This window comes from Nannobrachium achirus (assembly GCF_963921795.1).
Source record: "Nannobrachium achirus genome assembly, chromosome: 1".
Classification (NCBI taxonomy): Eukaryota; Metazoa; Chordata; class Actinopteri; order Myctophiformes; family Myctophidae; genus Nannobrachium; species Nannobrachium achirus.
The window spans coordinates 38,550,376-38,577,642 of NC_137810.1; the positions used below are offsets into that span (position 1 = coordinate 38,550,376).

Here is a 27,267-nt window from a genome sequence, read left to right on the forward strand (position 1 = left end):
AGGTGCTATAGTTTTGAGGTAGTGGATCCACCATACTTCTCTCCTCAGTAGGAGGTTACATTATCTATAAGTTACAGTATCCCTCATCTCGGAAGATGCACTTTTTCTATTCCCAGATATCTTAGAGGTGAGACATTGTGGTGTGCCTGTTTGAAGTGTAGCGCTACTGGGCTTTTTTCATCCCCATTCCGAATAGGACTGTGTTCTGATATGCATGTCTTCAAGGCCTGTGTCATCTTTCCAACATAAGCTTTCCCACAAGGACATCTGAATATCCCTACTACTAATTCAGAGCGATTATTTTTCGATTATTCCGCGATAGAATCACATTTACACTGCTTCTAAAGACTCCACCTTTTGCACAAAAATCGCGCATTTTTACCCGAATGTTCTTAGCTGCTTCTCCTGAAGCTATGGTATTTGCACGATGTACACTTTGTACAAAAGTAATGTGTACGTTTACAGAGCATATCTTTCCCGGAAGTTCTCCTACGCAATTTTCGTCACGAGAGTATCAGGTTACAGTTTGCTTCAAGCCTCAAGCAGACAGTACAGCGACATAACGCCGATACCTACTCAACCTCTGTAACAAAGGAGGTTTGCTCATTGGGATGATGCATTTGCGACGTCGCTTGCCACACGGCACGGATATTTTTAAATTTTCAACATGTTACACCCATAGAGTTATAATAAGTAGGTTACACCACGGACAACCGCTTTTCGCTTGCGTCGCGTGTGTGACTGAGTGAATGAGTGAGTGTGCGTTCATGCCTCGGAGATAGAGAGAGCACAGATACAGACAGCGTCTATAAAGCTGCGTGAGTATGATGTTTTAAGCATTGTTTCCCAAGTACTGTGTGGGTCTCGACCCACGGGTGGCTCGCGAAATGGGCCCACCCCCACACCACTCAAAAGTCCTCAATTCAACATATAGGCTACGTCAGTAAAAGTACAAAAGTATTGACTGTCAGCCCAGACTACACTGGGCACCTTACACAATTGTTCCTGTTTCCTGAGTTATTGGTGTCCGACCAAGTGTGCCTTTTTGTTCATGATAGATATTGACAATAAGGTATTGAAAACATTTTAATCTGAATTAAAACCTAAACCCTTATGTTGATCAAATATAGAGCAGTCCTGCCTGAGCGCCCCTAAACCCCTTATGTTGATCAAATATACAGCAGTCCTGCCTGAGCGCCCCTAAACCCCTTATGTTGATCAAATATAGAGCAGTCCTGCCTGAGCGCCCACAGGGCGCGCAGCCTTTCTAGTATATATAATACGAGTAGTTGTTATTTTGCCTCTTATTTTGCCTCTTATTCTAATCTGTTGTCCTGTTGACCGGTGAGGTATAGCACCTGAACTGAGTACATACCAATGTTTTTTTATCATAAAAAAAGGTTACCTAGAGGTGAATATTGTGTGACACACAGTATAGGATGCGTGGAAGTCGTTTTAATTTTTGTAGATTGTGAGCACTCTTCTTGGGTGTTTTGGAATACTTTCCTTGCTGCCTTATTTACAATGTCTTGCGTGTACCCTCTTGCTGTAAACATAGTTTTTAAAGTCTCTATCTGTTCCTGAAATGACTACATATTCTCCGGATTCTATAAAACTGGCTGATAGGTAGACTATTTTTTAAAGGAGTGGGATGAAATGAATCACTTGTCATTAATGCATTTCTGTAACAAGCGGAAAGCTAGTACAGTAGCTGTTTTAAGTAATATAAATTGGTTACAACATTCATCTGCGTTTCATTCTCTCAGACCTTTGACATTTATGTGACCAGAGCTGACTGCAGTCCTAGCGGTGGAAGCAAAGATAACTTTATATTGAAGGAAGGTCAGTATGTGGAGGTTCTGGATTCTGTCCATCCTGACAAATGGCTGGTTAGGACCAAGCCCACCAAGACCAACCCTGCACGGCAGGGATGGCTCTGCCCAGCCTACCTGGAGAAGAAGAGAAAGGTAGGTTGTGTACACTGTATGCTAGGCCCATATCTAACATGTTCCTGAGGATTTAAACCACACATGCGACCACATGTGGAATAAAGGCTAAAACGTGTAGATTTCAAAACTAACTTGATAACTTCTAGACCGACCAACATGCTTGAAGTTGTCTTCCTATGGTTGCTCACAACTGCCGAATGAAAATTTGATAAATTGATCACTATTAATAAATACTAATACAGTATTTGGCAATGATACATACTGACTGTAAAAGTGTTTTTTATTATTATAAGGAGACATTCCCATCGTTGAGAGCACCTCAAGAGGAGCTGGATGGAATTGGATCTACTGGAGAGGAGTACAGGAAAACCTTGAGGTCAGGCATTCTGCTGTTACCTACCGCTTCAATATCTAGGCCTGAATTCACAAGTCACTGATGCAATATGGATTTAATGCAGCATATAAATATTGTACCCCCCTCAACCCTAATCTCCATTTCCTGTTTCACGTCTGCTGTCTCTGTGATGACTGTGACATTCTCTCATTCCTATACCACACTTCCTTAGAACTGTTCATTATTTTTGGCTGATGATTGTTCATGAATGATTGCACTTTGCTCTTAATGGCAAGTTCCTCTTGAGGACTGAAACAGCTAATTCCTGAGTTATCAATGTTGTATGCGTGGTATTCAACAGCACTTGGACACATACTGTACTGCAGGGTTCCCCAATTAGTTTTCCCCATGGGCCGAATTATGTCTAGGGTACCAAGCTGAGGGCCACAACATTGCAGGGGGCGACGGTGGCGTTCCCGCTACTCCAGCGACAGTTCAGATATCGTCGTTGTCGGGTGAAAATCTTGTATGTCAAGATCTACCTGAGCAATATGATGTGAAAGCTAATTTACCAATGTATATTTCACTGTGTAAAAAAGACAGAAACCAATTGCACAGGGGCAACTCTGACTGGCATGCAAATGTCCACTACAGTCCACTGCATTACATATAACATAATATACTGTATCTTCTTCAAATGAATTGCCCTCTGTCTTTAGTCAACTGGTTCAGGGCCTGGTTGATGGGGAAGAGGAGTTTGTGAAGGAGATGAAGGAGTTCACCTTGCACCAGCTGCATCATCTGGAGAGCAGCCACCATGTTCCCACGAGTGTCCTCAACCAGAGGGAGACCATCTTCAGAAACATCAAAGACATCATGGACCTGCATGAGAAGTAATGTGTGCTTACACAGCATTTTACTTTGAGAACTTACTGAGTGTACAAACTGAACAAACAAAGTAAGATTATTAAATACGGTTACATTTATTAGAGCGTACAATTCAAGGGTCTTCAACAGGGGGTCCGGGATCCCGAGGGGGTCCTCAGAGTTACTACAGGGGGTCCTCCAAATCTTTGTGTGATAGAAACTTTTTTCTCCTTTTTTATATTAACCACTTAAACCCTAGTGTCCATATTCTGAGAACTTTAGCCAAAAATAGCAGCTCTACAAGCTCACAACGCCTCGCGTTGCGAGGCGTATTGAGCTTGTAGATCGGCTATTTTCGGCAAAGACGTTTGGTGTAGAGGGGAAAAAGAGCAGACTAATTACAGAGTGAAATGTCAAGTTATGTATTGACGATTTAAGTGCTTAAATACGTATCTGAAAACATAAATTGACATGAATCCAAAATATACTGATGATTGTGCTGTCAAACAATGAAACTATATGGAATCTATGAGAAGGTTGTGGGGGTCCCTGCTTCATCTCTCTCTCAACCAAGGGGTCCTTGGCCTGAAAACGTTGAAGACCCCTGATGTACATTATTGGCTAAATATCGTTTCAGGTCCATTCTGCCCGGACTGAGTGTGTGTGCCACAGATGATGATGTTGCCATGCATCTGATGAAGCACGCAGAAGACCTTGAGAAGTATCTCCACTTCATGGTGGGCCAAACACAAGCAGAGGCCTGTGTGACCGATAAGAGTATACAACAATATCTCAAGGTGCTTATAAAACATATATACTATACTGTATATAAAACATATATTTTAATAAATTAGTTACACTGTAGTTGCATTACATTACCATGTTTAAATGTTTAATAAATGTGTTTGGTCTGCCATAATCACGTTTCAGGAATCAACAGAATCTAGTAGCCATGCTTCCATCATGGATGTCCTCACATTCCTTCAGAGACCAGTGGAGAGGATTCAAACCTACCAAGCATTGCTCAAGGTCAGTTTTCAATTTTTGAGCGGTGGTCAACCGCTCCTAAGAGTGACTTTGTCAGTTCCAGTTTATCTATCTATCTATGTTACTATGTCGGTATCATGACCTGCACGCACACACACACACACACACGCGGACACACACACACACGCACACACACTTCAAACTTGGTTGATTTTTATTATTGGCTTAATTGTAATTGATAAATATAAAACCCATTTATGGTGTTCCGTGTCCAGGCCAGTATGTGACGTCAGTACTATGACGTCAGAGTGCTGTAGACAGACGGCTGACAGACAGACATTCCGTAAATGAATAGTTAGATAAATAGTTAGATAAGCCTTTAGTTATGTCCTATAATGTTTGATACACTATGCCTTTCTGTTTTTATTTGATTTTATTTACTGTACATTTGATTAACCACATAGAGCAAGCATAATCTTTTATTGAAGAAAGTATTCTTACACTGTATTTACATATTTGTTGTTTATAGGAGCTCATCAAGAACAAAGCCAAAAGTGGCCAAAGCTGCTGTCTGCTGGAGGATGCCTTCTCTCTGGTCTCCTGTCTGCCCTGGAGGTCTGACAACATGCACCAGGTGTCCATCATAGAGAACTACCCTGCTCCTCTGTCTGCCCTGGGGGAACCTGTACGACAGGTAACACATCATATACTGTAACTGTATGCATACTACAACAATGATCCTGTATGTATTCAACATACACAAAATACACGTATATTATATATGTTTGTCATGTCAAAGGAATCGCATTATGTACTCTGATGAGACAATAATTAAGCCTTGTTCCTTTGAATGCATATTTCATTCAAGGAGAGTAAGTAGTGTATACATGCCTTTAAAATGCAAGGGTCTGGATTTGATCACTGTCAAGTGTCAACTCACGAGTAGCATGGATTGGTACGGGGGCTACATGCTACAATTATTTACCATCTGGCGTCTGACCAAAGTTATTATGACTCATGAGAAAAACGTTTATATTGACAAAATAAGTAGGTAATCGTACTGGGAGCTGATGAGGACATGAGGTGTGTTGATGCACCTCAGGGATCTAGCGACAATAATTTATCCTAATAATTTATCCTAATTCACTAGCACGCTCCTATGGTGTAGGTTCTGGTTATTGCGACTGAAGATCGCAGTTTAAAGAGAAACGTCACAGCTTGTCCGTGTCCGTCTGTGTAGACGTGTACACATTTTTACTGTCTATGGGTTTGCCGCTCTGACATCACGCTCTGATGTCACTGTGTTGTCAGGGGAACCACTCTAACAGAATGGGTTTGCTGCTCTGACATCACACTCTGGCTTCAATGTGACACTGTCACACTAACAGAATCCCTTTTATGGCCATATATGGAGTTCCCTGATGTCATCAATATTAATGATGCCCTTTTAGAGAGATCCCTGTGATGCCAGGGGAACAAATCCCTTTATGCCCATATATGGAGATATGGACATCCCTGTGATGCCAGGGGAACGATCCCTTTTATGCCCATATATGGAGATCCCTGATGTCTACATCCCTGATGTCAACATCACTGTGACGCAACCTCGCCCTTTAGTTTTATGTTATTTTTTGAACTATAGAATACAGGTGGCACCATATGTTCTGACCATGGTCTGACTTCTCTCTACCAGGGTGTTCTGACTGTGTGGGAGGAAACGCCAGAGATTAAGACAGCCACTAGAGGGCACCAGAGACAGGTTTTTCTCTTCAAGGACTGCGTTGTCTTGTGTAAGCTGAAGAGAGACCCTGGCATGAGCTGTGATACCTATGCCTTCAGGAACAAAATGAAGGTAAAGGCCTATGAGCAGAGTCTCCTACTGGTTTTAAAAACTACATTCAAGAATGAAATGTGTGCAGTTGTGCAGTTATACTTTATGAAGAAGCACTTTGTCCTCTCCCCTCTCCCCTGGCCAGCTGAATGACGTGTTAGTGAAGGACACTGTGGATGGAGATGAGAGGTCCTGGGGGCTGTGGCATGAGCACAGAGGCTCAGTGAGGAGGTACTCGCTGCAGGGTCGCTCCACGCTGGTCAAGCTCTCCTGGCTCAAAGACCTCAAAGAGCTGCAGCAGCACTCCAGCCTGTCTACTAACTGTGAGTTTTATTTGGAGTTAACAGAAAGACTAACGTATTAGATCTGCTACTTCTTTTTTCTCTCTCCTCTTTCTCTTACATCTTAACCATGTAAGAGAAATCTGTTCCCTGGCCAGAAAATATTCCAGATGGTGGTCCACGGTCAAATACTTATTAATTTGGTGGATCCTTGAAATGAAGAATTGGATAACCACTGGTCAATAGGTTCTATAGTGATTTCTGTTGTCTCTGTTTCTTTCTGTTTACAGGCCCACCAGTGGTTGAGATCCTCCTCTCGGACTGCACCACAAAGATTGGGCAGACCGTCAAACTGACCTGCAAGGTCACAGGAACGCCCAAACCACTGGTCACCTGGTTTAAAGGTATTAACCTTATTAATTAACCTATATAGCCGGAGGCCTATTCTAAAACCGCCTTCTAAATCCTGACCTACGTTTTCTGAAAACATACATTTTTATTAAAATAAATTACAAAAATGAATGTTGCTATATACTGTATACAGCAACAACTACACCAAAATGGGCTCCATGATCTATATTACAAAACATACAGTAACCACTTCAGCCCTATTTTACATTTTGGTCATTTGAAAACAGTTGATCTACAAGCTCACAATGCACTGCGATGCAACGCATTATGATCTATATAAAATATGTAGATCTACTATTTTCAAGATTTTATACATTTGGAAACTTGGAGCCTACTTTTGGTACTTTTTAAGTACATTTTGATACCAATTATTTTGTACTTTGACCCAAGTAGATTTTGAATCCCGGACTTTCACTTTCTGGACCGGTACACATTAAAGTGTCGGGGACACATTTTTGTGTATTACAGTATGTACAGTATGTATAATTTTTGAAGTTTTTCTTAATTTTATCTTTGAAAGCCAAAGGTGTAAGCTATCAAATATTTTGGGAATTGTGTTTCTAACTGCTACAGAGGCTGAGTAATAGGTTTTCCAGAAAAACAGTGGGTCATTTTCAAATCGGACTTAGGTCTTTAAAAATCGGACTTAGACCTAAATGGGTTTCTACATACTGTAGTATTGACACTTTTACTTACAGTAAAAAATATGAATAATTTGTCCAATTGGTTTGAATGTGTTGTCCTCTCTCCCCCTAGACGGTCTTCCTCTGGAGGACGGGCCCCGTCACATCCTCACCGCTGACCGCTCGGGCACATGCTGCCTGGTCCTGGACGGTGTCACCCCAGAGGACTCTGGCCAGTATGTCTGCTACGCTGCCAGCTCCATGGGCAGTGCCAGCACACTGGCCAAACTGGTGGTGGAGGGTGAGTCTATAACAGTGGTTCTCAACCTTTTCAGGTCGGGATCCCCAAAATAATCATATTTTAACTTTGAGTAAAAAAAATCCCTTAAAAACGATTTATCAAAAAGCTCTTATGAGCTTGTATACCTGCTATTTTTAATAGCCAAAGTGTCAAATAATGGTTAAATTGGTTCAAATTTAAAGTGACACACATGCTTTCCCTGTTTGAATGAGTTAAAAGACAAGGGACAACTTCTAGGTGAGTCATTCTAAGAGAAAATATGGCCTAACCCCAAAAAAATTGATACAAAAGGTTTTTCAATGGATTCTGGTAGCATTGGGCATGCTAAATAACATACTCAAAATCTACCAAAATCTACCTCCCTTGGTTGCGGGGAGCTTAAAATGGCTATATCTTGAATGGAAAAAATGTTTCAAATGCTTTTTCAACTGATTCTGGTACCTCTGGACATGCTTGAGAACATACTAAAGATTTACGAAATTACACCTTCCAGAAAGGCTTCATTTTCAAGATGGCGCGTCCATGATGGTTGCTGGTAGCTTATAAAGCTTATAACCTGGGATTTATATGTAAAGAATCATAACAATTATGCACTTGGTGACTAGTTTTAGATTGTTGGCATGGTGTTAGATATGGGCATAAGGCCTTCAAAAAAGATAGCAAACAAGTTGGGCTCAACCCCTAGTGATCTGTTTGCAATGAATCCAATATTAAATAGGTCAGTATATGGTTGAAACCCCAAATAATTGATGGAAGAGAATTTTCAATGGATTCTCTTACTAGTGGGTATGCTAAATCACATACTAAAAGCTTAGGGGAAAAAAACTACTGGAAATGCATACTTTTCAAGATGGCACATATTCCCTCCCAATTTATATGCATTTTAAGCTCCCATGGACGCCATCGTGAAGATTATGCCTTTTCAGTGGTTTGTTTGTCCTAAGCTTTTAGGATGTTATTTAGCATAACTAATAGTAACAGAATCAATTGAAAAATCTCTTCCTTCAATTATTTGGGGTTTCAACCATGTATAGACCTATTTAATAATAGATTAATTTCAAACAGACCACTAGGGGGCTAGCCCAAATTGTTGCAGATGGTTTTTGAAAACCATATGTCCGTACCCAACACCATGCCAAAAGTCAAAAACGTGTCACCAAGTGCATAATTGTTATGATTTTTTACATATTAAATCCCAGTTTATAGGCATTTAAAGCTCCTGCAGCCATCGTGGCCGCCAGTCACGCGCCATCTTGAAAATGAAGCCTTTCTGAAAGGAATATTTTCCTCTATTTTTAGTATGCTCTAAAGAATGTCCAGAGGTACCAGAATCAGTTGACAAAATATTAGCAAAATCTTTTCTATTCGAGATATAGCCATTCTAAGCTCCCCATAGTCAACTCGGACGCCATCTTGAAAATTGCGGCTTTCGGGGAGGTAGATTTTGGTAGATTTTGAGTATGTTATTTAGCACACCCAATACTACCAGAATCCATTGAAAAACCTTTTGTATCAATTTTTTTGAGGTTAAACCTTATATTGACTCACCTATTCAGATACATACTACTACTAGTCCATATGTCAAAATAATCATATGGAAATGACTTAAAATAAGAAATAATGAGATCATGAGTGGAGGAAGTTGGTAGTTGTACATATTGTATTGACTGTACATGGTATAATATTGCCCAATAAATGTACTTCGTAAATGTCTAGCATTCAAAACCAGCTATATTTGGAACCCTTTCTACAGAGGCTGATTTAGCTATTCCAACACTGATTTTCAAAATGTATTCTGTAATGTATTTACTCTTTATGAGAATGCTGCACATGCGTACATACTGTACGTATGCGTTCAGAATGTGAGTATAAATGGGCCGTATAGGATTATAAAGATGCATGTACCCTTTCATATATTTTCTTTGAGTACTGCTCAGTACCTTGTATACTTGCTGTTGACATGCTCCTTGTTCAATCAACACTTTTCTTCTCTACAGCTCCACCCAGGTTTGTGAGTCGGCTGGAGAGCACCTGTTTAATGGAAGGAGAGGATATCCAGTTCACCTGCTCTACACTCACCTGTCCTTTACCACGAATAAGGTATGGAAAATCTTCACCCATTAAGACCTATACCTAAAAATGTCTTTTAAATCTCTTTTAAAACATACATTTTCTGAAAAACGTATGTTTTTATGTCAGTGGTTCTTAAACCTCTTCATGTTAAGGACCCCTAGAATGATATGTATTTGGCCACGGACCCCCATCCCAAAATATTTCCTTCCAGGGACGCCCAGAAGCAGAGATTTGAGTTACAATAGTTTGCTTTGAAAGATTTACACAAAAATAGCAGATCTACAAGCTCGCAGTGCGTTTGTGAGCTTGTATGTCTGCTATTTTTTAACAGTTAAAGGGGTCATGACATAAAAAATTAAATAAAAAAATGTTCAACATTCAGTGGTTTTTCTGTAATCTGTAGTTTTTGGATTAATTAAAGTGGGTTCATTTGCCTCTGGACGTACACATCATCATCCGCAACAACTGAACTGGTAAATGGTATATGGTAAATGGTGCATTGGAGCGATACAAACACAGTGGAAAGTAACATCAAAGGTGATACACCCTCCCCTACAACCACATCGTCCCTGGATGATGATGCGTACGTCCAGAGGAGCCTAATTATTCAAAAAACTACAGATTACAGAAAAACCACTGAATGTTTAATGTACATTTTTTGGGGGTGTAATCGAGGTCAGAAAACATGAAAAAAGCCACCAAAAATATTTTCTTTTTTTTTATGTCGTGACCCCTTTAAAGCATGAAATAATGGTTAAAGTGGTTCAAATCTAGAGCGATGCGGATGCGTTCCAGGTCTAAATGGGTTTACGAAGTTATCTCAAATGAACTCCCAGTATAATGCATTTGACCATACAGTGAGTGTGTCAAACTTGTTGATGTCTGGACATGGCAGGTGGTTGAAAGATGGCACAGAGTTGACTGACGGGCAGAAATACCACATAGTGAATGATGGCCGCAGTGGGATCTTGACTCTGACCATAACGAAGCCAACAGAGGCAGACATTGGACATTATGAGTGTGAGGTATGAGACCTACTGTACATCAGAATAAGCCGCAATGCGCTCATCAAGTAGCCTATTTCAAAGTGAATTGTTTTAATTTTCATAACCTTGAATATGTTATGTTGTTTTAGCTTTGGAATCAGTTGGGCTGCATCAAGTGCAAAGCAGGGCTGTGTCCCGCCTACATACCATCGATGGACATTGGGAATGACCAACCGCAGGACTTGTCTCCTACAGGTAGGACAGTCCCACCCAATCAAGGTACAGTAAATGTCCTGTTCAGAGGTGGGATACACACAAGAGCATTTTCACATGTATTTTCCTCATTAGTAATAATAGTGCCAAATGTTTTATACCAAAGGACAGTCATTTCATAGATGGGCCATGTCTCATTTTCTGAGTTCATAGTTTAAGCACTATTTTAAAGGACCTACACCATGAATTTTCACTTTTTCTATTTTAAAACCTTTTTTTGGTGTCCCACTGGCACCTTCTATCCTCACAAAGTCCTATTTCTGACAAGTGTGTCTTTCTCTGGTTTTGGGAAGACAGAGATGAGAAGCTCTCAGAACAGTGCTGTTCTGAGAATTGACGCGTGTGACGTCACACACGTTTCTGTTTAAAAAAAAAAATATATATATATATATATATATATTTTTTTTTTTTTCAAAAAATTTTTTTTTTCTTTGGAAAAACCCCACTAGATGCGCCACTGAGCAAACAGAGGCCGTTTTTGGTATTGCAGCTGGAGAGCCTCATTATAGTAGAGCTAGAACAAACAAAGGAATGGTCAGAGTGTTTGTTGAGGGTTAAAACCTGTCTAAGACTCAATTTTGAGCATATATTTATACAAAAAATATAGTTTTAAAAGCATGGTGTAGGCCCTTTAAAGAATGAGGCTTCAGGAAGCACATGCCATGGCCATTGTTCAGTTTCACTTCACTTTACATTACATCATATCACATCTCTTCACTTTACAACACTTTTCAACACTTCAGTCTCCACCTCAAAACCAAACCTTCATCATTTTTTTCAAGTTTGTGGCATCTCATTCCCAGATTATCAAATTTTTCTTCCATTCCACACACACTGACACCATCAATACCACCACCAACTGCTGGTACCATTCAACCTCATATTCAACAAAGTCCATATCCATGAATTCATAAACATTAAACATACACATTGTTTAGTATTGCATGCATGCGTGTTTGATCATGTTTGCTGTTTCCAGAGATGAGATGGATTAGAACAGATTGGATCAATGTCATCCACTAGATTGATCTCAGTGCTCCAAAAGTCGGTAAAACGAGTGGATTTTTAGTGGTAATAGCTGATATGTAAACATAGTAAAAAATACAGCTTAGAAAACTAAAGTAATTAACTTGCTACACGCTCATTGCTCACATTCAGATTTAGGATATGGAGAATAGAATAGAATAGAATTTTATAGAATTGAATAGAATACGTACTGTATGTGCTGCTGGTGAAATTACTCAAATTTGATTTCCTTTTGACTTTTGGACACAGTTGAGTGCTATATCCTATCCATTTTCTGTAACCTACCTGTCCATCGTACAGCAGTTCCTCATGCGGACCTTTCCATGTAGTAAGTCATCATCTTTCATTGTAACAAGCGCCATTCAACATACGTTCATTTCTGTGTTCACCTTTCTCCTCTCATCCATGCATGCCCAGCTAACTGTTCACTTCTGTCAATACGAGATGGTCATGTGCTTATGGGGGTGTCCTCTCAGTCTCTACCCCTGTGGGTGTGGGGCTTTGGCCCATATTCCCTGTTGATGTGGTGGGTTAATGGGGTTGTCAACGCCAATCTTTGAGGTAAGAACTGTATCTCCATCTCTGCTCTGCTCTGAAGGTAAAGGTACTGTATGTTCTCTCACCCCTTTATAAGCACTTTGGATAGACCGTGTCTGAGTGATAATGTTAAAGATCAACACAAAACTCAAAATTCTTTAAAGACATTGTGGCATGATTCACAATTCTTTTTGCATATTATAACCACACCTGGGGGTCTATTACAGTAATGTTAACTCCAGAGACACATACAAAACAGAAAAAATACAAAACTATGGCAACACCTCTTTAATAGAGATCTTGCTCTGTTATTTGTGTCTGAATAGTGTTGTGGTTGTTCTAGATGCAGACTCTGAGGGCTGGTCCACGGCCCTCGTGAAGAAATGGTTGCAGGCTGACTTCAGTGCTACCTCTATTGCCAAGATTTTTTTCTCAGAACAGTAAGTCCACACAGCTATTAACCTTGTACACACAATGCAGTCCACAGCTACAGACCGTGTACATATACAATGCAGTGTGTTTCAGACTGCTGTGATTTATCAATTTCTGATGCTTGATTTACACTTGTGTGCCGACTATCAGTGGTGGAAAAGGCTAAATTAGTTTTACTCAGTAAAGTATCTATACTGCAACGTAGAAACACTTTTAAATGTAAAAGTCCGTAAAAGTACAAACGTATTGGTATCAAAATCATTATCATCATTATTATTTATATAATTATGCAGAATGTCCCGTTTCACAAGTAATTATATGTCTAAACTGTATAACTGTATAACTAAATAGCCATTCTACAATTAAGCTTGACCCTTCACAACGCGTTGTGAGCTTGTTGATTGGCTATTTTCAAAATGCCTATGTTTATGGGGCTGAAATGTATGTTTTGTAAACATCATCAAAATCTACAAATTAATTAGTAGGCCTACCTAGAGTTTTAAAATAATTGTAGTGGAGTAAATGTACAAAAAAGGTATGTATTTTTACCCTGCCGTAGTCTGCAGTTCTTTTTCTTGCCCTGTAATCTGTCTTAACTGCCCAATGGTATTTTTCATATAATGTTGCTGATTACACTGTTGTCCTTCCCTCCAGACCTGAGCAGAGCCCTGAGGAGGCTGGTGTCACCGTTCCATCTGCAGAACAGGTGCTGCAAGAACCTGTTTATTATCCAGAGGAAGAGGAGGAAGAGCTCTATATCTCAGAGTCCATGCAGGAAATTCCAGATGGTATTTTTTGTAACTCAAACTTTAGAGTTCCTTTATTCCCTTGAGTGTTTTCATATTACCATTGGTGCTCACTAAGCAACTTCCTGTCCAGCTCCACCCTTCATCCAGGTCCCCACTGAGGACCTTTGCGTGGAGCCTGGCCAATCGGCTGTCTTTACTGCCATCATCACTGGGAAGCCAACACCGCAGATACAGTGGTACAAGGTAAGGCTTCTATAGATCGAAGAGAAATGTACATGTTAAAAACTGACATGTAAATTGACTGTTTTTGTCTAAACAACCTTCATCAGGTATATCTGATGAAGGTCGTTAAGACCGTAAATGACCTTCATCAGGTACACCTGCCAATGAAAGTCAGGTACACCTGATGAAGGTCATTCAGACCGTGAGACCGAAACGTTGTAGCCTAATAAACTACTCCTGTAAGTGAAGACAGTGTGCAGGACTTGCCGCCTCCTACGCACCTGTCCCAGTAGGTGTGCAAAATGACTATTCTCTACAAAAACTGAATAATCAAAAATAATAATAATCTAATATAATTCTGTGATTGGAGGACGGTGAGGAGCTGTCTGCCAATGAAAATGTGGAGATAGTGCAGCACGGTGCTCGCTGCTCCGTGACCATTGTGTGCCCCGAGGGTGAGGACAGTGGCATCTACACCTGTTTTGCCTTTAACGAGTCTGGTCATGACTCATGCCAGGCCCAGCTTACTGTGGTGGAAGGTGAGACTTGAGAATATATTGCTGTGCACAGCTCTTCTGTCCATGTATAAATGAGCTTTACAGTATGAGTGTATGTGAAATAAACGTACTCACACATGTGAAAACAAAAATCAGTAGTTAGTGAACTAAAGTTAGTCATTGGAAGCATTAGACCATGCTTGAAGCATATCCGCATCCCATTTGTGTTTCTGCAGTTGAACTGGAATCTCAGGAGAGGGAGGTGGAGCTGGGGAAAAGGAGAAAGCTATTCTCCGTCTATGACGTCCATGAGGAAATTGGAAGGTGAATATCTCGGTTCCGGCACGCTTTGCTGTAATTGGACGTTGCCTTTTCAGGGATAATATGATATGACCTCTTATCGTCTCCCGGTGCTTTAGGGGAACCTTTGGGGTGGTGAAGCGTGTAGTCCACAGAAGGACGGGCGAAGGCTTTGCTGCCAAGTTCCTGCCACTGAGAAGCAGAACCAGGACTCGTGCTTTCCAGGAGAGAGATCTGCTGTCCCGCCTCGCTCATCCCAGAGTGGCCTGTCTGCTGGATTTCTTCTGCACCCGACGCACTCTCATCCTGGTTACTGAAGTGTATCCTTCTCATGTCACATTTAGGCATTTAGCATTATACGGTACATATTTGACTCTGCAATTATTGCAAAAGGAGAATAAGCTTGAAAGTGTTGGTATCTTAACTATATGCATGATATAGACCTATTGTTTTGCTTTTGTGATGTTATTCTTGTTTGTATAATGACTGACTGAATCATTATAATCAACACAGGGATTGCTCTGTGTTGTATTATAAATTATAATAAATCAGCACTCAGACTGAAATCAATTACCCGGGAGAGTTTAATTCTAGTACATAAATCAGTACATAAATCATTTAACATAACAATTTTGAATGCATTTGATTGTTACTTTTTGATTTGAATGACTGAATAAATAAATAATCAGTGAACCACAGGGTTCAACCCTTAAAGTGTCTTCCGAAAATAAACATATAAAGCTTAATAAAAACAAACACATGAATTGTCCGTAACAATATTTGCAGCTGCTGCTCTCATGGACTGCTTGATCATTTGTTACTGAAGGGAGCAGTCACGGAGAGAGAGGTAAAAATTGCCTTGTCTTATGTATAAAAACATGGATATTTGTTTTGTTTTTTCATATATAATATATTATGTTGCTGTTGTTGTTTTTTTATTTATTTTTTTCAGGTCCAGTTGTACATCCATCAAATCCTGGAAGGAGTTGGTCACATTCACAGCATGAACATCTTGCATCTGGACATCAAAGTAATGTTTTTGTCCCTTTAGCATTCTATTCAGGACTGCATTAACGCGAAAATAGTGAAAATATCAAGTAAGCTATTTGAGCTATTTTAGAAAATGTTGACCAAAGAATTACTACATTTGTAATCCCCACAGCCTGATAACATCCTGATGGTGTATCCACCCAGAGACCAAATCAAAATCTGTGACTTTGGCTTCTGCCAAGAACTAGACACCTCCAGACACCAGTACAGCAAGTTTGGAATACCAGAGTTTGTTTCCCCTGAGATTGTCCACCAAGAGCCAGTCACTATAGCCTCTGATATATGGTGAGTTTTACTTATGATCTGTCACGCTACATCTAACAGTTAACCACTTAATTGATTTATTGAGGTATTTATTAGAAGTTTTGCATAGGAAAATGTACAGTTTCATGACAGTACAGTTCACTGATACAAGGTCAACTAAAAGGAAACTCAGGTAAGGCAAGCTTATTTCCATTGAGATCCTTAACCCTTAAGACCTGGAACGCATCTGTGTCACTTTACATTTTATCCACTTTATCCATTATTTTAATAATAGCAGATCTCCAAGCTCATTATGCGGCACCGAGTGCAGCGCTATGAGCTTGTAGATCTGCTATTTTGAAAATCAGTAATTGGGTCTTATGATTAAAATAAGAAAATTATAATGCTGTGTAAAAGCGATAGAATTTGCCACAGATGACCCCTGTTTTTTTCCTTTCTGCCAGGTCTGTGGGTGTTATGGCCTATCTGTTGTGAGTATCTCTACTTTCAGTACATACTCAAGTCTCTTGAAATGTTATATTACCCATGAGAACACTGTTGATGTACAGTAACTCATTAAGCTTCGGATAAACACTTCCTCGTGGCTCCTCGCAGTCTGCTGTGCCGGTGTCCATTTGTGGGCGAGACGGACCGCGCCACGCTACTGAGAGTGGGGGAGGGGACCCTCAACTGGGACGCCCCTGATGTCATCAACAGGAGCCCCGAGGCCCAGAGCTTCCTGCGCTCGCTCCTGCAGCCAGAGCCAGAGTGAGGAACCTACACCGCTATTAAACTAATCGTAATGGACGGGGACCAGTTCATTTTGACAGCAAATTTTGATTTTGTTTAGTCATAGTCTTTTGAATACATTTTCAGTTTTAGTTTTAGTCGTACTAAATCTGATTTTGTTGACACAAATTTATTTTGGCAGGCCTTGATGGGGTCGTAATGGCAGATTTTACACTTGGTTGCATATGAAAATAGCCAATCTACAAGCTCACAACGCATCGCTGTGCGATCCGTGGTGTGCGTGTAGATCGACTGCAACCAAACATTAAATTACTGTCTTTTAGTTCTACTGGATCTGTTCTCCACTAGTCCACTAGTCCCACCCTAACATTTTAGTCTTGTTTTTATTTGTCGACACAATTCAGTAAATACTGTATATTTAGTCCACAGCTTCGTTTTTATTCTGTTTTTGTCCAAGAAAAGGTAATCAACGAACATTTATGTCATTAGCTTTAGTCTGACGGGTACAAACACAAACCCAGTCACACTCTAAGTTAATAAGCCAGCGAAAGGAGCTTAGGCTATAGCAAAATAGTTTAATTTTTATGATGTTTGTTTATCCCATTTAGGAAGAGGCCTTCGGCTTTTGAATGCTTGGCACATGAATGGTTCCAGGTGAGAAGAATACATGCATCCTGCATTCTATTTTTTATTTTAATTTTTTTGTCATGTTTACATTTTTGATTCATTCAGTAACTCATCAACATATCAATAAATGCCATCATTGAAAATGTTGTCAGGATGAGCATGCAGGGGAAGACACTGAAGACATCAACACGAGGAATCTGAAAGCCTTCGTCTCAAAGAGGAAATGGCAGGTGAGTTCTTCTACACTGTAGTCAATGAAGTACCATACATTTGTGATGTTGGTAATCTAACAAAGGTGATTTATATTTCTGAACTCATCACAACTTGCCCTGGATAACATGAATGAATACATACATTAAATCAGGAAATTATCTGTCATTTTAGATTTTAACCACTTTAACAATTATTTTATACATTGGCTATTCAAAAAGTAGCAGCTATGAGCTTGTAGATCTGCTATTTTTGAAAAAGCGTGAAAATGTGTGCCAAATGTGAAAACGAACATTTTTAACTCAAATCTTTGCTTCTGGTGATCCCTGGAAGTATTTTGAGATGGGGGTCCACAGCCAAATACATGTAATTTTGAGGGTTCTTGACATGAAAAGGTTTGAGGTATTTCAGAAAACTGGAATTAGAAAACATTTGTAGAATCGACCTCAGGTCTTAATGGGTTGTCCACCCCCTCTCCCCTCCTCTCTCTTTGCCGCAGCGTTCTTTGACCTGCATGGGTTCAGTGCTGACGCTGAGGTCCATCCCAGAGCTCCTGGAGGCTCCCCTGAGGGAGACAGCGGTGACGGTCCCCCGGGAGCACCAGGAGCACAGCAGCAGCTCCCTGAGCAGCGGCTCGTCCTCGGAGTGCGACGAGGCCGACTCTTGGGACTTCTTCCAGCACTACAGCCCCACCGAGGAAGAGGAGGAGACGGAAGACGACTACGATCCACTCGCCGAGAGAGCCCGCATCCCAGAACCCTTCGCCAAAGGCTGTTTGTATGAAGAAGAAGAGGAGGAGGAGGAAGTAACGATGGGCGAGGAAGAGGACGGCGAGGTCAGCGGAAGGAGAAGCGTGCTGGAGAGGAGCGTGAGCAGGCAATCGGTTGGCTCGTCGGAAGCGTCGTTCCAGCACACACCCCGAAGGGAGCGCAGGGTCAGCCGGGACAGCAGCCCCTCCCTCTACCTGTCCGAGGGGGACGAGGGCTCAGGGAGCGAGGGGGGCCGGGTCCCCCGTGGCAGCGTCGTCCGCAGCACCTTCCACAGCAACTCCCAGCAGCTGTCGCCCATGTCCGCCCGACACCTGACGCTCCGCGACAAGTTCCAGGCCAAGAAGCAGGAGAGGGGCCGCAAGCCGCTACGCAGCAGCCTCTCCGGGCGCCTCAACGAGCCCCTCATCGAGTATGTGGAGGATGAGGCGGAGGTCGGCGGCCGCGGCCAGAGGCGGGGATCCGTCCAGCCCATCATGCAGAAGTCCACGTCGTTTGACAGCGGAGTCGGCCTGTCCCACTCCAACGCGCCGCCTCACAGGAGGAGCAGGTCGCTGGACGAGTCCCGACGGTCTCCCGGTTCGCCCAGGCACCGCATGGCGCCAGCAGAGGAAGAGGGCACTCAGAGTCTGAAGGAGGACTTTACAGATGATGAGGTAACGGGCTCACCTCATCATCTGGCTCCACCGAGTGCTGCTCGGGCCACCAGGAGAAGAGGTTCTGTTGCCCCTGTACAGGGTAAACCCTTGCTTGGGGGCAAACCTGCTGGCTCTGGCCTCTGTGCCGGACCAAGACGGAGTCCCAGGACGGATCAGAGGCCAGCGTCTGGGGAGAACCTCGCTGGTTCCCACGGTTCCTCCACTGAGTCATTGACATTGGAGCATGGGCCTGGCTCAGGGTTCTCCAGCAGACTGGGATCCTTTGAGGAGCTGAGCCCTGGCCGACACATGCCCAGATACGAGCCCGGGACCTTACCGCCCCCCTGTTCATTTCAGCAAGCCGCGGCGGAATCTAAACCCAGGGGCTCGTTTCCTCAAGCGCCGCCGAGGAATCGCACACGCTCAAACCCCAACCTGGTCACCAGAAGCAACGGGCATCTGGACAAGACCCCACAAATGACGCCCAGCCCCAGTCCCAGCGCCAGCCTCTCCTCTCTCCAAGCCCCAGAGAGACCTCCCAGGGCCAAGGACAAGAAGGCCAGCCAGGGCCTACAGAGGCATGCGTCCGCTCCGGCCCTCGAGGCCCTCAGGCAGTCCGCGGGGAAGTCGCCCAAGCTGGGACTGCTGAATATCTTCCGCAGGCAGTCCTGGGCGGCCAACTCCTACTCCCAGTTGGATGACGCGGAGCTGGGACCCACGCTGGGGGAGATCATGAAGCCGGACACACCCACCATGTCGCTGAGGAAGAAGATGAGAGCCTCAGCCTCCAGCCTCACTAAGCTGTTCAAGTCCTCCAGTAAGGAGGACGTGAGTAAAGGTCAGTGTCGAATGATTGACATGAATGAATTAGGTGGAGGAGTTGTATTAGGCCAGTGGTTCTCAAACTGTGGGTCGGGAAGAAAGAGAAAATAGCCAATCTACAAGCTCACAACACCAAACTCTGAGTATATATCTCAGACTTAAAGAGGTGGTGCCATGATTTTTCCCCCCTCTAAAACATGATTATCAGGTATTATGATTATACTAGGAGGAAGATTTTTTTCCAAAAAAGTATACAGAAAGAGTTAAAATTGGGTTTTTATGTGGCCACACCCCCAGTTCATTAAGTATGCATGGATGTCATGGTGGGTGGTGACCCAGCTGAAGTTAGCCACACCCCACAGTGTTGGGTGAATGGTAATTAGGGGAGGAGTTGATACTGTGACATACTTAGTATCTGTGTTTTTAACTGACACTTTGGACCACAAGGTGGCAGCCTCCAAGAGAAAACAAACAAATACCAAGAGAATAAATAATTGCTCGTAAAAACCACACCAGGGGGTCTAATGAAGTACTTTCAACCTCCTAGACACATGAAAAACAGAAAAAGTACAAAACTATGGCACCACCTCTTTAACAGAACAGATACTACAATACAGTAATGTAAATCAAATATAGACTCCAGTCCAGCTTTCTGTCAGACTGATATGGTGGAAAGGTTAAATTGTCCTCACACAGGTTCTGACTTCAAGTACAGTTAAGTAAGCAATATTGAAATAATTGTCTCTGTCGTGCATTCTAACACATCTTATTTATTTGCTACAAACAGCCTTTTATCTGCATTAAGTTAAGTAGCCCAAGCCCTCAACTCCTGCATTCCAGGGTGGTGGGAGGTCCCCAGTTCAAATATGAATATTTTGGGGGGTCACAGCCTGAAAAGGTTGAGAACCACTGCATTAGGCTACTATTGACTTTATTGAAAACGTTTACAACGATTGTTTTCTTGAGTCTAATCGTCACCCACTCGTGTTGTATGCCTTATGTCACAGGACCCATAGTAAAAGGAACGTCGCCCACACCGCCTGAAAGAAAGCGCATCACTGGCATCGAGAGCCCCAAAAACAAGGCTTCCAAATTCTTGTCTGCCTTCAAAATACCTGCATTCAAGAAGAGTAAAGGTGCAATAAATCATATCCTCTCATATTTGTTATATACTGTATTTGATATATGTTTTATATTTTATATTTCTGACTGTTTGTTCTAAAGTGTACTTTAGAATCACTGCCCTAGTATGAACACCAGTGCGGACAGGAGATGTCGAGTGACTTCTAATCATTAGAATGTGCAAATGTGGACACACAGAGCAGGCATGAGTTGATGGAGGGGAGGGGGGGAGGTTTACTAAAGCTAGCGACGCAGTGCATTCTGGTTATTGAAGTATTTTCATAGCAGCGTCAATATCAGAATATCAGAAAGGTATATCTGCCTGGGTACAGCATTTTCTTTCTATGATATATATTTTTTGCATAGTACTGTGTATATTTGTCTGTCATTATGTCTCTATGAATTGAGTACAAAAGGACCCTAATGTAAACAAGCCAAGACAAGTGCTTTCTTGGGTTTAAATCCTATTTAGTAGACCTTGTATCTGAACTGTTTAGTAGACCTTGTATCTGTAGTTCTGAACTGTACTGTCCTGTGCTTTTCCTATGCAAACTGCTAATAAAGTATTCAATCAGTCAAATCAAGCAAAATGTCTCTTGCTATATCGTCACTTTAGCACACTGTTACCTTGTCCTTCAGAACTGCCAGTCCGACCCAGCCGGCCGGATGTGATGCAAATGGAAGGAGGTGGAGTTCTGCTGGTGTGGAAAGCAGTTCAGTCCAGTGATCCTTCCGTTTACTGTGTCCAGTTCAGTACAGAGGGTGGGTGACACGGATGATGCATCCGTATTGGGTATAACAAAGGCATAAAGTCGGTTTGACTAATAAGTTGTTGAGATGCAAATAAGCTATTTTGGTGTGTGTTTTTTTACTCAGCCCTGTGTGTGTGTGTGTGTGTGTGTGTGTGTGTGTGTGTGTGTGTGTGTGTGTGTGTGTGTGTGTGTGTGTGTGTGTGTGTGTGTGTGTGTGTGTGTGCGTGCGTGCGTGCGTGCGTGCGTGCGTGCGTGCGTGCGTGCGTGCGTGCGTGCGTGCGTGCGTGCGTGCGTGCGTGCGTGCGTGCGTGCGTGCGTGCGTGTGCGTGCGTATAAATATATTGCTCATTTTCTATTCAATCAAAAATATATTATCCATTCATTAGTTTGTCCTGACTGAAACATGGTCAGTACATACAGTACTGTAACTGTAATGTTCTAGTTGATCTTATCCGTGGGAGTTATCCTCAGGTGGGGAATGGAAGGTCCTGACAGAGGAGGTGACGGACAGCTGCTGCGTGGTGAAGGACCTTCCCAGAGGAGCATCCTATGTGTTTAGGGTGGGCTGTGTCACCGAGAAGGGAGCAGGACCTTTCAGTGAGCCGTCCCAACCCATAGTTATGGCCACTCATCCTGAAGGCAAGGGCATTCTAAATACAAGTTGTTAACTGTCATGTTTGTTTGGGTGTCTTTGACCTTTCTGGTTGGGTAGTTTCGTAACCAAATTTGTAAAAAAAAATAGAAATTTCTCAAACAGTGTGCCATAAGACTGATCCGGGTGTACCATGGGATTTTGTGACAACTGCACATTATTCCAATATAATAACTACTATTGTATGTATACAAAACATGATACTATAGTATCATTCGTTTTTGTGCACTCATTTCCCAATATGGAGGCAAATTCTATACCTTTAATATATAGGCTATATTTGTAACCACTTTCAACCGGGCATCCCTATTTTAGAAAAACCTTTCACTATTTCTTTTCCATACATTTTCAGAAATAGCAAACATATAATGCCTTTAAACTCACAACACGACACATTATAAGCTTTTGGCTCTGCTATTTTTGGCAAATATTTCCCCCCAGAATAGGGATGCTGGAGTTCAAAAAGTAAAAGATGATTCCAACTGTGTCTGTCCTGTGTGTGTACTCTATCTGTCCTTGTGTTTACGGTCTCTGTCTGTCTGTCATGTGTATGTATTCTCTCTCCACTGCAGAGGTTCATGTTCCTCTCATTCAGACTGAGTACCCAGCGACTAAAGTCACTCTGCTGAGACCAACGCCCACGCACAAGACCTACAACTTCCTGTCTGAGATCAACAGGCGAGTTCTCACTTATGGTTCATTTATGCTGCTGTCCAAAAAGTCATCGGATATAATCACAGTTGAGCCTGATTTGTACTTTGTTGTATGACGGTGTAGTGTTTTTTCATTTGTCTTCTATCCGTATTTATCTCCTTTTGTACACCCTTTCTTTATCTTCTATTTATTTTATTTTATTTACATGTACTATTTTTGTCTCTTTGGTTTTGTTGCTGTAATTTTCTATCCTGCTTTTGTAAAGCAATGTATCCTTCATTTGAAAGTAAAGAGTTCTTATTATTATTACTTGTAAACAAGTATTTTCCTCAGCATGATAAATAAACAAGTGAACAATTCACTATTCTCTTCACCTATGCTTTCCAACAGGCACTAAGTCTCACTCTCTCTCTCTCTCCCTCTCTCTTTCTTTCTCTTTTATATTATCTATTTTCTCATATCACAGGGGTCGTTTCAGCGTGATCACCCAGTGCACGGATGAGCAAGGCGGAGCGTTCGCTGCTAAGATCACGCCCTACGGTCCCGAGCAGAGACAGATGGTGCTGAGGGAGTACCAGCTGCTGAAGAGGCTCCACCACCCCCATCTGGTCCAGCTGCACACGGCCTACATCACCCGCTGCTACCTGGTCCTGGTGGAGGAGCTGTGTCTTGGCAAGGAGCTGCTCTGCAACCTGGCAGAAAGGTATCAGAATCAAGACATAACATTTCTAATATTTGTTTATTGCGACTGTCAGGTCGCAAGTTACTATGAAAAGCTCCACCGGCTGTCCCTCCGTAAGTCAGTCAGTCAGTCAGTGAGTCCCTCTGTCTGTCCGTCACGTCACGTCACGTCACGTCACGTCACACTTTTGCCCCTACTCTTATCTCCGCCACCGTTGCCCATATCCATGCCAAACTTTGCACACACACTCATTGGCTGCCAAATCACAACCTCCGCCCCTGATTTCTTTCTCACATGGTCCTCTTCTAGCGCCATCATCAGGTCGATTTTTGCAAAACACATTTTTGGACACTGCTCCTACAGATTTTGGCCTAGAATCACGCAAAGCGGTACACAGTATCTCTAAAGTCATGTCATTAACATGGATCTGTCCCATTTCCCATATTCCCTCCTGATAGGCTACGATTGCCTTCTAAAGTTTGTGTATGCGACGTGACGGTTGCTTATCTCCCGATTAGGGAGTCTTACTGGTTGCTTTATTTAGAGAGACAGGGAACTGTGTGGGCACTGGGCAGAGAGCGGAGAGGACGTGTAACACTGCAGGTGTTTTTCTCATCCTTCTCTATAATGTGTAGGCCTGTCACAAATATTACATAATCGCCTAATCACAATTATTATTGAATAATCGTAAAAATTGTTTCCATGATGAAAAATTATCATACTTTTTTTTCAAAGCTTTTCCAAAAATAGCAAAAATGCAACACGTCTCAAAGTGACGTGTTGTAAGCTTGTAGATCAGTTATTTCGGCTGTTTCTTTTTTAAGTATAACATTATTAAATGTGTTATTATTTCGTTTATTTAAGTCATATCTGCCCTGTACAATTTGTGATTATGAAGCCTCAAACGCAAACATTTGTATTCACATGTTCCAATGTTCAATGCCAAAAACACAATTAAATTAAATTTTTCCCATTTGTGTGACAGTCAAATTCAATTTGTAATCGTGACCCTATTTTCTAGACAAATCGACAGCACCACATAGTTATGCTAATCCTAGCTGCTGTGTCCCTCTTGGAGCAATAAAGATTTACGTCCCGTTCTCAAAGCAACATACAACAACAAATGAATGGAGAAAGCTCCCGCATGGACAGTACAATAGTCGACCAGTGAAAATGCGTATCCCTTTCTCTGCACGTCACACAGGGACCTGTACAGCGAGACACATGTTGCAGAGTTGCTGGTTCAGATCCTGAGCGCCGTGGACTACCTGCACAGCCGCCGTGTCGTCCACCTGGACCTCAAGTCAGACAACATGCTGGTGGACGAACGCAACAAGCTGAAGATCGTCGACTTTGGCTCCGCCCAGTCCTTCACCTCGGGACAGGCACTGAACATAGAACTCATCCAAGGGCTGCCTGAAAACAAAGGTAGCTGTGAAGAGACGTGTTTCATGCATCAATGGAAGAGACTTGGAGAATGTTTGTAGACTTAATGTGGAGTATAACTTTCTGTAGATGTTTCTAGTGTACTAATTCCCCTTTGTGAATGTCATGACCTTCAACAGAACTCACCGGCAAAGGTATATGCATCGACATCACGGGAAACGGATTGATGGACGGATATAACTCGACCTAACCTCATCACCACCACACTGTGTTCATCTTATAGCTACCATAGCTTAACAAGCAACTAAGTCTATCTTTTCCTATTTATTTTCGCATTTACTTATTCAAATTCATTTCTAATGACTAAAATATAGCATGTGATTGAATTCAATTTCAATTCAATTTTATTAAAGTGTCAAATCATAACAAGTTATCTCAAGACACTTTACAAAGGCTAAAGAGCCATGAGAGCCATGAACATCATATTTTCAGTGATAATATGATGAAGATGATTTTTTTGAAGAAAGATTTCCCCTCTCTGTCTGTTTTGTCAGTTTACATTGTCCTTCCTAAAGCTCCGGAGATCCTGGAAGGACAGGGTGTTGGGCCCGAGACTGACATTTGGGCCGTTGGTGTTCTGGCATTTATCATGTAAGTAAAGAAATATAGGAAATACAGCTTAGCTGGAAATCATGTCAGTTTGAGTAAAACCATCTGTGTGTTTTAGCAGTCGTGTTTCAAAACCTTAGTTCCCTTTTTAGAAGATAGTCGTTAATTATATCCTCATCCAATCTACAAGCTTTTGGTCCATTTAATGTGTGTCAAAATGCCTCCCTTGGCTGCTCCCAGGTTGAGTGCAGACAGTCCATTCCATGCGGACCACCACTGGGAGCGGGACAAGAACATCAAGAAGGGGAAGATCCAGTTTGGCTGCTGCTACCCTGGTCTGTCAGAGGGAGCCATCAACTTCATGAAGACCAGCCTGAACCACAAGGCCTGGTCAGTGCCTCTGTAGCGTACTCTCAGTATAACATTAAGCTAATTCTCTGAGACATGAAGTAGTCACTGGGACAGTCGCTGTGGTGCAGAGACCTTGTATGTCAAAACCTGTTGCTTTTCATTGGTTAATATTTATAAACCCCACTTTAAACCAGGCATCCGTATTTTGGCCATGTCATTAGCTTAACGTCAATGTTTTCAACATTTCTCAAAATACTTTCTTGCAAGACTATCATACGATGTATGAAAGAGGGCATTACATTAAATAGGGTTTTAAATGGATAATTCACCCATATAATAACGTTTTTTCTTTTGATTACTCGCCCCATGGAGAATTGAATTCCTGTATATTATTTAGTTTTCGTCGCATTCCGAGGTAGGAACGGACAAAGTCACTCTGAGGAGCGGTTGACCACCGCTCAAAAAAGTATTTTTGGGGGTGAACTATCCCTAAAAAAGTGAAACATGGAGACACAGATTTCTGTTACATCTTCCGAGTTATAAAAGTGATTGTGTTCCTGGTTCTTCTTTTAGGGGGAGACCCACGGCAGCCGAGTGTCTGCAGAACCCGTGGGTGCGAGGCCACCTCTCTGCCAGCAAACGCAAGGACTCCATGGTGTGTTTCTCCACAGACAAGCTCAAGGCCTACCTCAGCGACAGGGAGGCCAAACGAAAGCTAGTCTGCACCAAGATACAGGCCCCCGACTTCGACTGAGGCAAAGATTACACACACACACACACACACACACACACACACACACACACACACACACACACACACACACACACACACACACACACACACACACACACACACACACACACACACACACACACACACACTTAACTTTTACTTTCAAGGCTTCACAAATCACGAATACTTTCATGGACACAGTTTTTCCGGAACTTGATTTTGGCAACACAGATCCATAAATCCTGTTGATTTTATTATTTGGTAGTGCCTCTTCTTCTATCTGAACTAACTTCTCCCCTTCAGGACGTTTGGTCAAATAGTTCAAATGATCCTAATGTCCTCTGATCACAAGAATGTGATGTGTCTTAATAGGTGTTCAAAGTGTACATATACATTATGAATGTATATGTCTGAGAGTGTGCTGCATTTATTTATTTATTTTGCATTTTCGGGTGAAGTATGACAGCCTATCAGGGATTCTTTTGTTTAGATACTGTATATTGTATGCAGTCACTGAGGCATGAAGTGTATAATGCTGTG

General features: G+C 42.1%; 1 protein-coding gene across 1 annotated transcript in view; it reads left to right on the top strand.

Annotated features, from left to right (window-relative positions):
- obscna (obscurin, cytoskeletal calmodulin and titin-interacting RhoGEF a) overlaps window positions 1-26,748 on the top strand; it is a gene marked incomplete at both ends in the record, with an annotated part of 77,518 nt that extends 50,770 nt beyond the window's left edge. Inside the window, 36 exon segments of the mRNA XM_080728854.1 lie at window positions 1,767-1,967; window positions 2,243-2,325; window positions 3,003-3,176; window positions 3,788-3,947; window positions 4,081-4,179; window positions 4,667-4,831; window positions 5,831-5,989; window positions 6,114-6,291; window positions 6,540-6,653; window positions 7,417-7,584; window positions 9,582-9,684; window positions 10,553-10,682; window positions 10,793-10,898; window positions 12,823-12,919; window positions 13,566-13,699; window positions 13,791-13,903; window positions 14,253-14,421; window positions 14,616-14,703; window positions 14,799-14,999; window positions 15,466-15,526; window positions 15,632-15,709; window positions 15,842-16,014; window positions 16,437-16,463; window positions 16,588-16,740; window positions 17,331-17,376; window positions 17,502-17,579; window positions 18,059-19,807; window positions 20,796-20,922; window positions 21,548-21,670; window positions 22,132-22,299; window positions 22,885-22,990; window positions 23,433-23,669; window positions 24,853-25,094; window positions 25,589-25,685; window positions 25,884-26,033; window positions 26,568-26,748. Coding sequence (XP_080584980.1) covers window positions 1,767-1,967; window positions 2,243-2,325; window positions 3,003-3,176; window positions 3,788-3,947; window positions 4,081-4,179; window positions 4,667-4,831; window positions 5,831-5,989; window positions 6,114-6,291; window positions 6,540-6,653; window positions 7,417-7,584; window positions 9,582-9,684; window positions 10,553-10,682; window positions 10,793-10,898; window positions 12,823-12,919; window positions 13,566-13,699; window positions 13,791-13,903; window positions 14,253-14,421; window positions 14,616-14,703; window positions 14,799-14,999; window positions 15,466-15,526; window positions 15,632-15,709; window positions 15,842-16,014; window positions 16,437-16,463; window positions 16,588-16,740; window positions 17,331-17,376; window positions 17,502-17,579; window positions 18,059-19,807; window positions 20,796-20,922; window positions 21,548-21,670; window positions 22,132-22,299; window positions 22,885-22,990; window positions 23,433-23,669; window positions 24,853-25,094; window positions 25,589-25,685; window positions 25,884-26,033; window positions 26,568-26,748 — 6,438 coding nt within the window.
- Between the last annotated feature and the right edge of the window lie 519 nt (window positions 26,749-27,267).